The sequence below is a fragment of the Oryctolagus cuniculus genome, chromosome 9 (genome assembly GCF_051225735.1).
Source record: "Oryctolagus cuniculus isolate XC-2025 breed Fujian yellow rabbit chromosome 9, ASM5122573v1, whole genome shotgun sequence".
Lineage (NCBI taxonomy): Eukaryota > Metazoa > Chordata > Mammalia > Lagomorpha > Leporidae > Oryctolagus > Oryctolagus cuniculus.
The window spans coordinates 128,854,299-128,866,905 of NC_142875.1; the positions used below are offsets into that span (position 1 = coordinate 128,854,299).

The 12,607-nt window shown below is 50.8% G+C and overlaps 1 protein-coding gene and 1 long non-coding RNA gene across 5 annotated transcripts in view; one reads left to right on the forward strand and one right to left on the reverse strand.

The window, feature by feature from the left end:
* FGD4 (FYVE, RhoGEF and PH domain containing 4) overlaps positions 1–12,607 on the forward strand; it is a 218,540-nt gene that overhangs the window by 55,091 nt on the left and 150,842 nt on the right. The window contains exon 1 of one of the 3 annotated variants that reach the window (XM_070049625.2): positions 5,254–5,500. The exons of the other annotated variants lie outside the window; for them this stretch is intronic. Within the exon in view, the coding sequence (XP_069905726.2) occupies positions 5,491–5,500 (10 nt within the window). The 5' untranslated portion in view covers positions 5,254–5,490. Of the gene's footprint in view, positions 1–5,253; positions 5,501–12,607 lie in introns of those variants that run through there. 3 annotated transcript variants of the gene reach the window in all.
* Positions 2,549–3,153, reverse strand: LOC138843902 (uncharacterized). 2 transcript variants are annotated; one of them, XR_011379068.1, is made up of 2 exons: positions 2,949–3,153; positions 2,549–2,760 (listed from the first exon to the last, which is right to left on the reverse strand). It is a non-coding gene; the product is annotated as an uncharacterized LOC138843902 (long non-coding RNA). The 2 variants fall into 2 exon arrangements; XR_016213096.1 differs by having other exon boundaries at positions 2,549–2,800; positions 2,949–3,056.

Below are 12,607 nucleotides of genomic sequence, written 5' to 3' on the forward strand. Positions count from 1 at the left end.
CAGAACCGGTGCCCCGACCGGGACTAGAACCCGGGGTACCGGCGCCGCAGGTGGAGGATTAGCCTTGTGAGCCGCGGCGCTAGCCTAAATAAATATATCTTTAAAAAATAAAAAAAGAATGAAGGTAACTTCACAAAATCAGCGGTGTTTGGGATTCCTCTTGCTGGACGTTATGTAAATGAGAGAGTGATGGAGATGGAGAACAGAGAAGTTGCTGGAGGTTTGGGGTGTAGGGGTGAGGGGAGGAAGACCCTGGGTGTGACGACAGGGGTCGCACAGGGAGTGGCCGGCGGGGGTGGCAACACCGTGGGTCTTGACTGTCGTGGTGTTGACACAGATCTGTACAACAGGCAGAACGGTGTTGCGTGAACACTCTGTCCCAGTGCCAGGCCCTGGTTTTGATGTTGTGTTAGCATTGGAGGAACTGGGCGAAGGGTGTCCTGAGCTTCTCTGTGCTATTGTTGCAACTTCCTGTGAAGTCTGATTATTGCCACAGAAGAAGCTGTAAAGAATTACCCGATCTGCAGACGCACGCTGTGCATTAGCTTCGGGTTCTTCTAAAATAGTTCAGAGTGGAGCGTTGGGCACAGTGGTGAGGGTGGTGCTGGACATGCCCCTGTGCTGTGTTGGAGAGCCTGAGTTTGAATCCCACCCCAGCTCCTGATCCAGCTTCCTGCTGGCCCTCAGAGGCACAGGCATGGCTCACGCACCTGGGTCCCTGTCATCCGTGGGGGGGGCCTGGATTGAGTGTGTGGCTCTTAGCTTTGGCTTGGCCCGGCCCTGGCTGCAGTGGGCATTTGGGGAGTGAACCAGTGGATGGGAGGTGTCTCTGTGTCTTCCATAAATAGAATGAACTTCAGGAAACTTACTGAAATGAACTAAAATAAAGTGAATTTCCGTTCCTTGGTCACAGGAGCCAGCTCGGTTTCAGGTGCTCACGAGGCTGCTTTATGGCACGGGCAGGTCCCGAACATGTGCGTCCTGGGGGAGGGCCAGCAGGTAGCCTGCACTGAAGAGGCGTCCCCGTGTGTGGTCAGTGCGTGTTCCTGGTAAAGGAACTCAAATCTGTAAGTCAGACGATCATAGTTTGCAGCAGTCAAGTGAAATAGAAGAAACAAATTTAGTGTCCATTTTTAAATACTATGGGGCTTTTTAGGCTGCATCTCACATGTTAATAGGAGAAGGAAATGAAACTTGAGCCTGAAGTGTGATGTAGAAGCAAGTTGGCTTTCCCTGACCTGCCAAGGCAGCCTCCATTTTCTCCGCACATGCTGTGTTGCAATCACGAAGGAGGACAGCACCGGACAGCACCAGGCAGCTGGCCGGCAGGGAGAGGAGTTGCACATGTCCCTCCCGCTCCTGTGACTCCGCGACCAGCTTAGCAGTGGCCGCCAGCCGTTGCAGAGGAAGCGTGGGTTAGCAGTCAAACCTCTGCAACCAGAATTCTATTTCTGGCACAAAATGACCCTAAGGAAGTGACAAATTTACTCTTCTCATTCTTTCTCACAGCCAACCAGCAAGTTCAGACAAAAGCAGCGGCTGCTGGGTGGACTCAAAATCTTAAAGAGGTGGTCTTGCGAGAGTGATCCTGTGATCCCCGGCTACCTGTAAAACAGCTGGCTTACCCCTACATTAATTGCAATGCTTTGAGGAATTTAGTTATGAAGATAACCATGTGAGGTAGAAAGGGGAAGTGTATTAGGCATAAGAAGTTGCAGGTTTTGAGCTCGTTTTCTTCTGCTTACCCCAAAGGTGCAGAACTGAGATGGCGTCAGTTTCACCATCTGCAAAATGGGGCCAACAACACTTTGTTAAGGCTGCTGTAGGCAAGCATGCAGTAAGTTAACTCTGCAGCTGCAAATCCTCGTAATAGTAATTTTATCAAGGCATGGTATTTAGTAGAGGTGGTCATAGGAGCAGTCACATAGCTTAGCTTATTCTCCTTCTATGAAGCTTTGTATTTATGGGATCTACGCTGTGGCTCACTTGGTTAATCCTCCACCTGTGGCGCCGGCATCCCATATAGGCACCGATTCTAGTCCCGTTTGGGGTGCCGGATTCTGTCCCGGTTGCTACTCTTCCAGTCCAGCTCTCTGCTGTGGCCTGGGAAGGCAGTGGAGGATGGCCCAAGTGCTTGGGCCCTGCACCTGCATGGGAGACCAGGAGAAGCACCTGGCTTCTGGCTATGGATCAGCATAGCTCTGGCCATGGCAGCCATTTGGGGGGTGAACCAGCAGAAGGAAGACCTTTGTCTCTGTGTCTCTCTATCGCTGTCTAACTGTGTGTGTCAAAAAAAAAAAAAAAAAAAAAAAAGCTTTGTATTTAGCCATGTGATGTGTTTGGGGAGAGGGAAATTACTAATTTTAACTGTGTAACAGGTGGTTGAAATCATGGTTCCTAGAGACATTCTGAAATTTAAAGCATGTGTGGCTAAATTGGCTAAAATCATTTGAATTAAAGCCAAGAGGTATAAATCTATTTTAATAAAATGCAGCAGGCAAGATAAAAACAGTGGATTCAGGAAAACAGCACATGATCATGACAAAAATTGATTTTAAAAAAGGCTGTTTATTTGAGAGCAGAGTTACACAGAGAGGGAGAGGCGGGGGAAGAGATCTTCCATCCAAATGACTGCAGTAGTTGGGGCTGAGCCATCCTGAAGCCAGGAACCAGGAGCTGCTTCTGGGTCTCACATGTAGGTGGCAGGGGCCAAGCACTTGCGCCATCATCCGATGCTTTCCCAGGCATATTAGTGGGGAGCTGGACCAAAAGAGGAGCGGCCGGGACTTGACCCAGTGCCCTGATACGGGATGCGGATACAGGATGCTGATGCGGCTTAACCTGCTGCACAACACTGCACCCCCCTCGATATTTTCTGTAGCTGCACTCATGTAGTATCTGAGTGAACAGTGAAAAGGGGTTAGTTGAGTGTAAAGATATAGTAATACCTGTGTATCATCCAGTTTAGTATCAGCAGACATTCCACGTGTGTTTTCTTTTCCATTTGTCTCCTAGGCAGCTCAAACAGTGAAAGGAAGTCGGGAGTGAGGTCTGGCGTGTGGTTGCTTTTGCTCAGGGTGCAGAGCAGTGGGGCAGGGCAGTTCCAGTTTTGGCCCAGCTCCCTGATGTGTGGTCAGCTTGGTTTCCACAGCGCTAGAGAGAGGGAACCAAAAACGCTGATGTCTGCATTCGGGTTCATCGCTCTGAGCGTGGCTCCTGGCACTTCCTGACTGCAGAGTCGCACCCAGGGCTCACGCAGCCTGGAGAGGACAGGGGTGTGGGTGGGTGCAGCGTGGACAGCATCAGCCTCCAGGTGGATACCACCCCCCTCTCCTCACATCTCACTGCTGCACCTTTCGCTTTACAGGGATCGGCTCTGAAGCCCATAATAGTAGTGCTCCCGGACAGCGGGTGATGGTTGCAAGCAGGTAACTTGTTTCAGGGTCGCCACCCCATGACAGTAGTTTAAGAAAGAGCCAGTTGTGAGGGATGTGCGTTCTGGAGTGCCTGGTTCAAGACCCAGCTGTTCCTCTTAGAATCTGGCTTCCTGCTAATGCGCCTGGGAGGCAGCCGGTGATGGCCCCTGCGTCCACACAGTAGACCCGGATGGTATTCCTGGTTCATGACTCGTACCTGGCCTGTCCCTGGCTGCTGCAGGCATTTGGGGAGTAACCAGCAGATGCAAGATATTCTCTGTCTCTTTCACTCTAACTTTTAAATAAATCAGTCTACCTTTTTAAAAAGCAATCTAATCAAGGGGCAGCCATTTGCTCTGTGAAGATGTTGACATCTCTTATCAGAGCACCTGGGTTTGACAACCATCTCTGCTCTGGACTCCAGCTTCCCACAGATGCTGACCCTGGGAGGCAGTGGACAGACTCAGGTTGCTGGGTCCCTGCCACCCACGTTTAAGACTTCAGCTGAGCCGGCGCCACGACTCAATAGGCTAATCTTCTGCCTGTGGCGCCAGCACACCGGGTTCTAGTCCTGGTCGGGGCACCAGATTCTGTCCCCGTTGCCCCTCTTCCAGGCCAGCTCTCTGCTGTGGCCCGGGAAGGCAGCGGAGGATGGCCCAAGTGCTTGGGCCCTGCACCCCATGGGAGACCAGGAGAAGCACCTGGCTCCTGGCTTCAGATCAGCACGGTGCGCCAGCCGTAGCCATTGGAGGGTGAACCAATGGCAAAGGAAGACCTTTCTCTCTGTCTCTCTCTCTCTCTCACTGTCCACTCTGCCTGTCAAAAAAAAAAAAAAAAAAAAAAAAAAAAAAAAAGACTTCAGCTGAGTTCCTGGCTTTGGGTCTGGCCCAGCCCCGACCCTCACAGGCATTAGGGGAATAACGCAGTGCATGGGAGTTCTCTGTGTCTCTCTCTCCACCTACCAGATAAATTGCTTTACAGAGAGTTAATTATTTAGACTTGCAATGCCTTGGGCATTGCTTTGCAAAAACCAATCAGTAACTGTGCAGGGCAGATAGCTTGTCTAGGGCCCTGCCTAGCCTAGCTTAGCCTTCTAGGCCTCTGTTTGCTCATCCATGTAGTGGGCAGATGTCTAGATTTCTGACACTGTGATGTTACCTCGTCTCTCCACAGTCTCACATGCCACCACTGCTTGGTGCATATTTATTGTGCTATACTCAACAGCTTTCTCAGGACTCTGAAAATACTTAAAGATAGTTTTCGGTTTATTTCTCTGTCAAAAACATAGTAATTTGAAGAAGTGATAGTACAGTGTAGAACCGAATGTAGAAGCTGGGGTCTGCTTGTGGCCACATCGAAATGTCACATAGAAAGGGGAATTAGAGTTTGGATTAGTATGTGAATGCTGGATCTTCCTGGCGATGAGTGCTTAGGGGCTGGGAAAAGTTTGTTATGTGAGACAGTAATGAAAAGATTCAGTGACAAATGAGGACGGACTGTTGCCCCGTGGGTGCCTTTCCTCCTCTGAATCCCGCTGCGTTTGGATGAAGTTGGTAGGGTTTGCTGTTGCTTGCTGCCTGTTCTGGGTAGGAAATGGGCACCCCTTCACCCATGGGGACGGGGGACCAGGTAGGGAGGTTCACTGGTCAGCACTTCTTAGAGCTTTCAGGTGACAGCGACGGGAGGGCCTCAGGTCCTTGTCTTTCGGGCTGGCTTCTTACCTGTCCAAGGGCTGCAGCTGCTGTAGAATTCCGTGTGGTTGGCCGCGTCCTTCCCATTCCACCCGGGGTGTTCTCGAGCCCTCTGGCTCCGTGTTGAAATCCCTTCTTGGCGTGTTGAAATGCACCGCTTGCGTAGCTCCTGGCGGCCGCATCACTGCTGGAAGGGTCGTTGTGAAACAGCTGTGCACTTCCCACTAGTGCATTCGCAGCCGCATCGGGCACAAGGTGTGCGTGCGTGTGGGGTCTGAACGCAGGATGCCTGCAGCCCGGCCCGCCGGCCGCCTCAGGAAGCAGGGGAGACGCTCCACGGAAGGGCCAAGGCGCGGCTGGCTGCCGTGTGAGCGGAGCCTCTTATGGGGGGCTGTGAGTATTGCTTTTCTGCACTTGATGCTTCTGATGCGTCTCGGATGAAATCATTGGGATTTATTGAGTCTGCAGGGTGTGTCGGGAGATGAGGTCGCTGGTCTTGGACCTTGTGCTGGTCAGCGATGGTGACAGAGTGCTGTGATCTATTTAGAAAGTTCCAAGCTGTGGTTTGTGCAGAAAGGTGTGCTTCAGATTTTCATGGTCCAAGAGCAGCCTCGGCAGGGAATGGCACTGCCCGCCGTGCCCTCTGCTGACAGGTGAGGCCAGCTGGGTTTCACGCACGGCTCCTGCCGGCCCTCCTCACCCGTGAGGAGTTCATCCTATCTTTTCTCCTATTCCTCGTTCAGAATCCTGCATTTCTAGTATGTGATTTCTCAGAGTATTTGTGTCTCTGATGTTCTTTTGCTTGTCAGTTACTTGAAACTAAAATTTCTTTTTCTAAAACATTGGCAAGGTTCGTTGGAGACAGACAAGTTTAAAATGTTCTTGAGTGCTAGATCGCTGAATATGGTTTATCAAACTCTGGCATCGAGTTGCCTCGACCAGATCCTTCTTCAATCCTGGTGACTGTATTGATCCTGTAGTCTTTTTAGGTGAACGTCTTTGTTCAGTTAAACCTTTCTGAACAGGTGCTTTTGGTGGCTAAGGAGAAAGACCAAGAACGCTCGGGTGGGGGCTGCTGACATTTGGAGGTGCTCTTCCTCCTGTGTCTTTTGTTCTGTAAGGCCCATGGATTTGGTACTGCACTTCTTCCCGTGCTCCCATTCTCTTCATGTCCAGTTATTTCAGCTTACTGAAATCGCTCAGCAAGTACTCATGTTAGTTGCGTATGATACTCTCTCCCATCCACTGTTGCTAGGTATTTAAATACTTTAAGATTTTTTTTAAAAAGACTTATTTATTTGGTTGAAAGAGCTACAGAGAGGCAGAGGCAGAGAGAAAGAGTGAGTGAGTGAGTGAGTGAGAGAGAGAGAGAAAGGTCTTCCATCTGCTGGTTTACTCCCCAGATGGCTGCAATGGCTGGAACTGCACTGATCTGAAGCAGGAGCCAGCAGCTTCTTCCAGGTCTCCCACTGCTTTTCCAGGCCATAGCAGAGAGCTGGATCTGAAGTGGAGCAGCCAGGACTCGACCCCACACGCACATCCATATGGGATGCTGGCACAGCAGGCTGTGGCTTTACCCGCGATGCCACGGCACCGGCCCCAAGGTTTTGGTTTTTAATAGCCATGAGAAGAGCTCCATTTTCAAGAGTATCTTGCAAAAAATGCCTCAGAGGGAAGCCCCATTGCACTTGTTCCTTTTTGTTAGCTTTTTAAAAAATGTTATTTATTTATTTTTTTTTTTAGAGATTAATTATTTCTTTGAAAAGCATAACGACAGAGAGAGGTTGAGACCGAGAAAGTAGATTTTCCATCTGCTGGTTCACTTATGAAATAGCCACAGCTGGCAGGGCTGGGCCAGGCTGAAGCCAGGAGCCTAGAACTCGGTCGGGGTTTCCCACTATGGCTGGCAAGGACCCAAGCACTCAGGCCATCTTCTGCTGCTTTCCCGGGTGCATTAGCAGGAAGCTGGATTGGAAGTGGAATAGCCGGTACTGCAACTGGTGCTCTCATAGGAGATGCAGGTGCCCTACTGCACCACAGCTCCTGTGCTGACCTTAGATTTTTAGGGCCATATGTTCTATTTAGATTTTGATTAAGTGTATTTTGGGCATTTATTGAAATTCAGGAATCTCTCAGGATTTCTGTACGGCAGATAGCCTCTGCTTTTATCAGGGAGGCAAAGTGGAGTGGCGGCCATAGCACTTTGGCAGAGAGCTGGACTGTCGAGGGAGCTTGAACGAGGACTCCAGCCAAAGCAGGTCCGTCTCCGCCCCGAGCTTCCTGTGAATGCACAGCTGGCTCTGTGCATCAGGTGGGTCGGGGAGGAGTTGCGAGAAAACAAGTTCACAAGCCCAGGCCACAGTTTCTCTGTTTGAGTAGGGTTAGGAGAGGCCTGAGCTCGTCCCGGTCGTTCCACCACAGGGGGAAGAAAAGGCTTTCTCTGTTCCTTCTCCCTGCAGGGAAGCCCCTGTGCCACAGCTGTGCGCCAGGCGGAGCCCTGGCCCGCGCTGCAGAGTGTGTGCAGCGGGGCCGAGCACTCTCCGGGACTCCTGAGTGCTGCTTGTAGGTGAAACCTAGAGCTTGAAGACAGATTTGGGTAGAACAGCAGTAACTGGGGTAATACGATGACGTAATCAAACATGCACATTGGGAGCCTTCAAGTAATTCTGGGTCAGAGAGTTGAGAGCTGGGTGTGTGATGCGAGCACCCCAGACGCGTGGCTGTGCGTTTTCCGTGCTCTGTCTCTGCGTTGCTCGTTTCAGTGGTAGGAAGGAAAGTAATCGCCTGGTTTCTCTGTAGCAATGAATAAAATACTACTGAATGTGGGCTGTACTTGGAAATAGTCATAACTTCTCATTTTTAATTTAAAAACACAGAATCTGGTTACTGTGAAATTCCAGATACATGTGTTGTGTAAACATTAAAAAAGTCACCGAGGGCTTTGTTTTGGGACCTGTATGTTTTGTTCTGCGGTGACAGGTGATAAATATTTACCTTGAAGAGTAGGAGCCGCCTCGGGATCCGCTGCCGACACAGGAGCGCCGGCTCTTTCCTCGATAGCTGCCTCCGTTTTCTTTGTCTTGTCGGGGATGCAGCTCTGCCTCCCCCCGGCTCTCTCCAGGCGTGCAGACGGTGCGTGGCTGCGCGGAGCATCAGTTGCTGACCGACCCAGCTGGGCGTGTGTGGGCCAGCGTACGCGCTCCTGGTGTTTCTCCTGCCCATTGGTTGAGCGTTTCCCACTCTGTGGATCCCCTGGCATTAGAGCTGACGGCTGCGTTGCACACGGAGCTGGTGCTGCAGCCGTGACCTGGTTCCTGTGTAGTTTCACTGGTGACTCAGTCTTAGCTCTCTTAGCTCTGGAGGGGTACAGTCGACCTCTGATTTTCTTTGGAAGTCTCCTGGAATCAATTGGAATGGTTTTATCTCCTACTTTTTTATTTTTTTATTTTTTATTTTTTTTTATTTTTGACAGGCAGAGTGGACAGTGAGAGAGAGAGACAGAGAGAAAGGTCTTCCTTTGCCGTTGGTTCACCCTCCAATGGCTGCCGCGGCCGGCGCGCTGCGGCCGGCACACCGCGCTGATCCGATGGCAGGAGCCAGGAGCCAGGTGCTTTTCCTGGTCTCCCATGGGGTGCAGGGCCCAAGCACCTGGGCCATCCTCCACTGCACTCCCTGGCCACAGCAGAGAGCTGGCCTGGAAGAGGGGCAACCGGGACAGAATCCGGTGCCCCGACCGGGACTAGAACCCGGTGTGCCGGCGCCGCAAGGCGGAGGATTAGCCTAGTGAGCCGCGGCGCCGGCCTATCTCCTACTTTTTTTAAAGACCTTTTAAAAATATATTTGAAAGGCAGTGTTACGGAGAGAAGAGACAGAGAAGAGAGAAGAGGGAGGGAGAGGAAGGATGAGAGAAAGATCTTCCATCCTCTGGTTCACTCTCCAAATGGGAGACGGATGGGACAGGCCTAAGCCAGGAGATTTGTCCAGGTATCCCATACGGGTAGCTGGGGCCCAAGCACTTGTGCTGTTCTCCACTGCTTTTTCCAAGCACTAGTAGGGAGATGAACAAGGAGTGACAGCAGCAGAGACTAGCAAACTATGCCCCATCTATCTGTCTTGGTCTGATTCTGTTTTTTTTTTATTGAGTTATTTTATTTATTTGAAAGGCATAGTTACAGGGAGAGAGAGAGACAAGTGAGAGAGAGAGAGAGAGAGAGAGAGAGAGAGAGAGAATATGAATCTTCATTACACTAGTTCACTCCCCAAATGCCTGCTATGGCCAGAGCTGAACTGATCGGAAGCCAGGAGCCACGAGCTTCTTCCAGGTCTCCCACATGGGTGCAGGGCCCCAAGCACTTGGGCCATCATCTGCTGCTTTCCCAGGGCATTATCAGGGAACTGGGTCAGAAGTGGAGCAGCAGGATGCTGGCATTGTAGGTGGAGGCTTAGCCTGCTAGGCCACAGCACGGGCCCCTACCCTGTATCTTTCCCTGACAGAAGTGCTGCAGATTTCTTTGGTAGGTCAGGTGGGACATGATGTTGGCTTTTGGGAAGAAAGCTTATATGTAAAAGAGAATAGAGAAATAAAAGGAGTTGACCCTTGATCCTGTGTGATACACTTTAGCTCCCAAATCCTAGTCGTACTGTCCATTGAGCTCCTGTTAGTACTTTGTGTCACATGTGTGTGCGTGTTATTTCTATCCTTAGATAATCTTGTAAGGTAGGTGACATGGGGCAGGCACTTGGCCTCCTGCTTCAGGAGCGTACATCCTGTGTTAGAGTGCCCGGGGTTGATTGCTGGCTGCAGCTCCTGATTCAAGCTTCCCGCTAATGCAGACCCCGGCACGCAGAAGGTGATGGCTCAAGTAGTTAAGTTCTTGCCACCCTGGTGGAATACTTGGGTTAAATTCCAAGCTCCTGGCCCTGGCCCCAGGCATCGCGGGCATCCGGAGAGTAAACCAGTTGATGGGAGCTCTCTCTCCCTATGGCTGTTTCTTTGAACAATGTTGTCCAAGTTCATTCTTTTCAAGTTAGATCAACATCCTGCAGGCTATAGACATATTTTCCTGTAGTATTTCTGGAATCCTTATTGTTTTGCTTCTCACACTGAAGTCTGTGACCCCTTTGGAATTGATTTACATGAATGATCTGAGGCACAGGAGTCAAGATTGACTTTCTTTGTCCCATGTGGGTACCCGTTGATGAGCACTTGTTGGGAAGACAGTCTTGTCTGCTGTACTTCACTGGTGCCTTTATGATCTCGATGGTTTTTATTTATATCTTTAAAGTTTCATTTTCTTTGAAAGACAAAGAGATCTTCGATCGGCTGGCTCGCTCCCCATATGTCCACACCAGCTGCAGCTAGACTGGGCTGAAGTCAGGATGCTGGAACTCAGTCTGGGTCTTAGGCTTGGGTGGGACTCAAGTCCTCGAGCCATCACTTGCTGCCTCCCGGAATGCGCATGTCTGGAAGCTGGATCAGAAGCAGAGGTGGGACTTGAATTCTGGCACTCGGGCCTGGGGTGTAGGCATCCCAGGTGGAGCTTAATCCCTGGGTCGAATGGATGTCCTCCTCTGATTTTGACTGAGAATTATGACTTCAGATGTTTCTAAAACGTAGGCTGTTTGGGGGACTGGAGTTTTAGCCTAGCAGGCTAAGCCTCTGCCTTTGATGTTGGCATCCCATGTGGGCTCTCCACTTCTGACCCAGCTCCCTGCTAATGCGCCTGGAAAAGCAGTGGAAGATGGCCCAAGTCCTGGGGCCCTTGCACCCATATGGGAGACTCAGAAGCAGCTCCTGGCTCCTGGCTTTGGAATGATCCAGCCCCAGCTGTTGTAGCTATTTGGGGAGTGAACCAGCAGATGGAAGATCTTCACTTCTCCTTCCCTCTCCTCTCTGTAACTCTGTCCCCCCCCCCCCCCCCCACAGGCAGAGTGGACAGTGAGAGAGAGAGACAGAGAGAAAGGTCTTCCTTTGCCGTTGGTTCACCCTCCAATGGCTGCTGTGGCCGGCGCACCGCGCTGATCCAAAGGCAGGAGCCAGGTGCTTCTCCTGGTCTCCCATAGGGTGCAGGGCCCAAGCACTTGGGCCATCCTCCACTGCACTCCTGGGCCACAGCAGAGAGCTGGCCTGGAAGAGGGGCAACCGGGACAGAAACCAGCGTCCCGACCAGGACTAGAACCCAGTGTGCCCGCGCCGCAAGGCGGAGGATTAGCCTAGTGAGCTGCGGTGCCGGCTGTAACTCTGCCTTTTAAATAAATAAAAAATAAATCTTAGAAAAAGAAAATCTAAACCATCTCACCCACCGACCCCGTGGGCCTTGTTTCTATTTGATTTCACCTAGTGTAGTACTCTGAATACTTTCTTCTTAATAGCCAATCTGATTTTTTTAAAAAGATTTATTTATTTATTTGAAAGTCAGAGTTACACAGAGAGAGGAGAGGCAGAGAGAGAGAGAGAGAGGTCTTCCTTCCACTGGTTCACTCCCCAGTTGGCTGCAATGGCCAGAGCTGCGCTGATCTGAAGCCTGGAGCCAGTGAAGTAACACCTTGACAGTAGGGACTCCATTTTGGAGCACTTGAGACTCCATTCTGGGAAGGTGCCCCCCCCCCCCCCCCCCACCGCGAGACTCTGGTTTGAAACTATGATCTAAAACAGTTGGACAATAGCAGTCCACTACATCACACTTGGCAGAGCATAGAAACCCCCTAGCATGATCGCTCAAGCTTGGAAGTGGACAGGCTACACCTGGGTTAATGATAAAAATGTGATTTGTCTATGTCCTACATATGATTAAAACCAATACCTGGATTAATGTCAAGATTATAATTGGAATTGTTAAGATTATAATTGATACTGGTTTCGTATAGGTTTTAGGTCAGCTTGACCCTGGTAACCATGTATTCCCCCCTGTTCCTAGCAACCATGAATTCCCCTCCCGATTTTGTGGTTTTTGCCTTTATAAACCCTGTTGCTTTGGGCTTCAGGGTGGAGAGTTCTTTAGGGCATGAGCCCGCTCTCCACCGCCGGCAATAAAAGACCATCAAATTTTATCAATGTGTGGAGCTCCTTTGTTTGCGCTCGCTCAGGTACAACACCAGGAGCACCCCCCCCCCCCCGGGTCTCCAACATGGGTGCAGGGGCCCAAGGACTTGAGCTATCCTCTACTGCTTTCCTGGGCCATAAGCAGAGAGCGTGATTGGAAGTAGAGCAGCTGGGTCTCGAACTGGTGCCCATGTGGGATGCCGGCGCTTCAGGCCAAGGTGTTAACCCACTGTGCCATAGTGCCGGCCCCACCAATCTGATTTTTTTAAAAACATTGATTTATTTGAAAGGCAGAGTTACAGAGAGACAGAGGTGTTCCATCCACTGGTTCACTGCCCAAATAGCCACATCAGTCAGAGCTGAGCCATTCTGAAGCCAGGCGCCAGGAGCTTCTCTTGGGTCTCCCACATGAGGGCAGGGGTCCTAGGACTTGGACCGTCCTTGCTTTCCCAGGCACG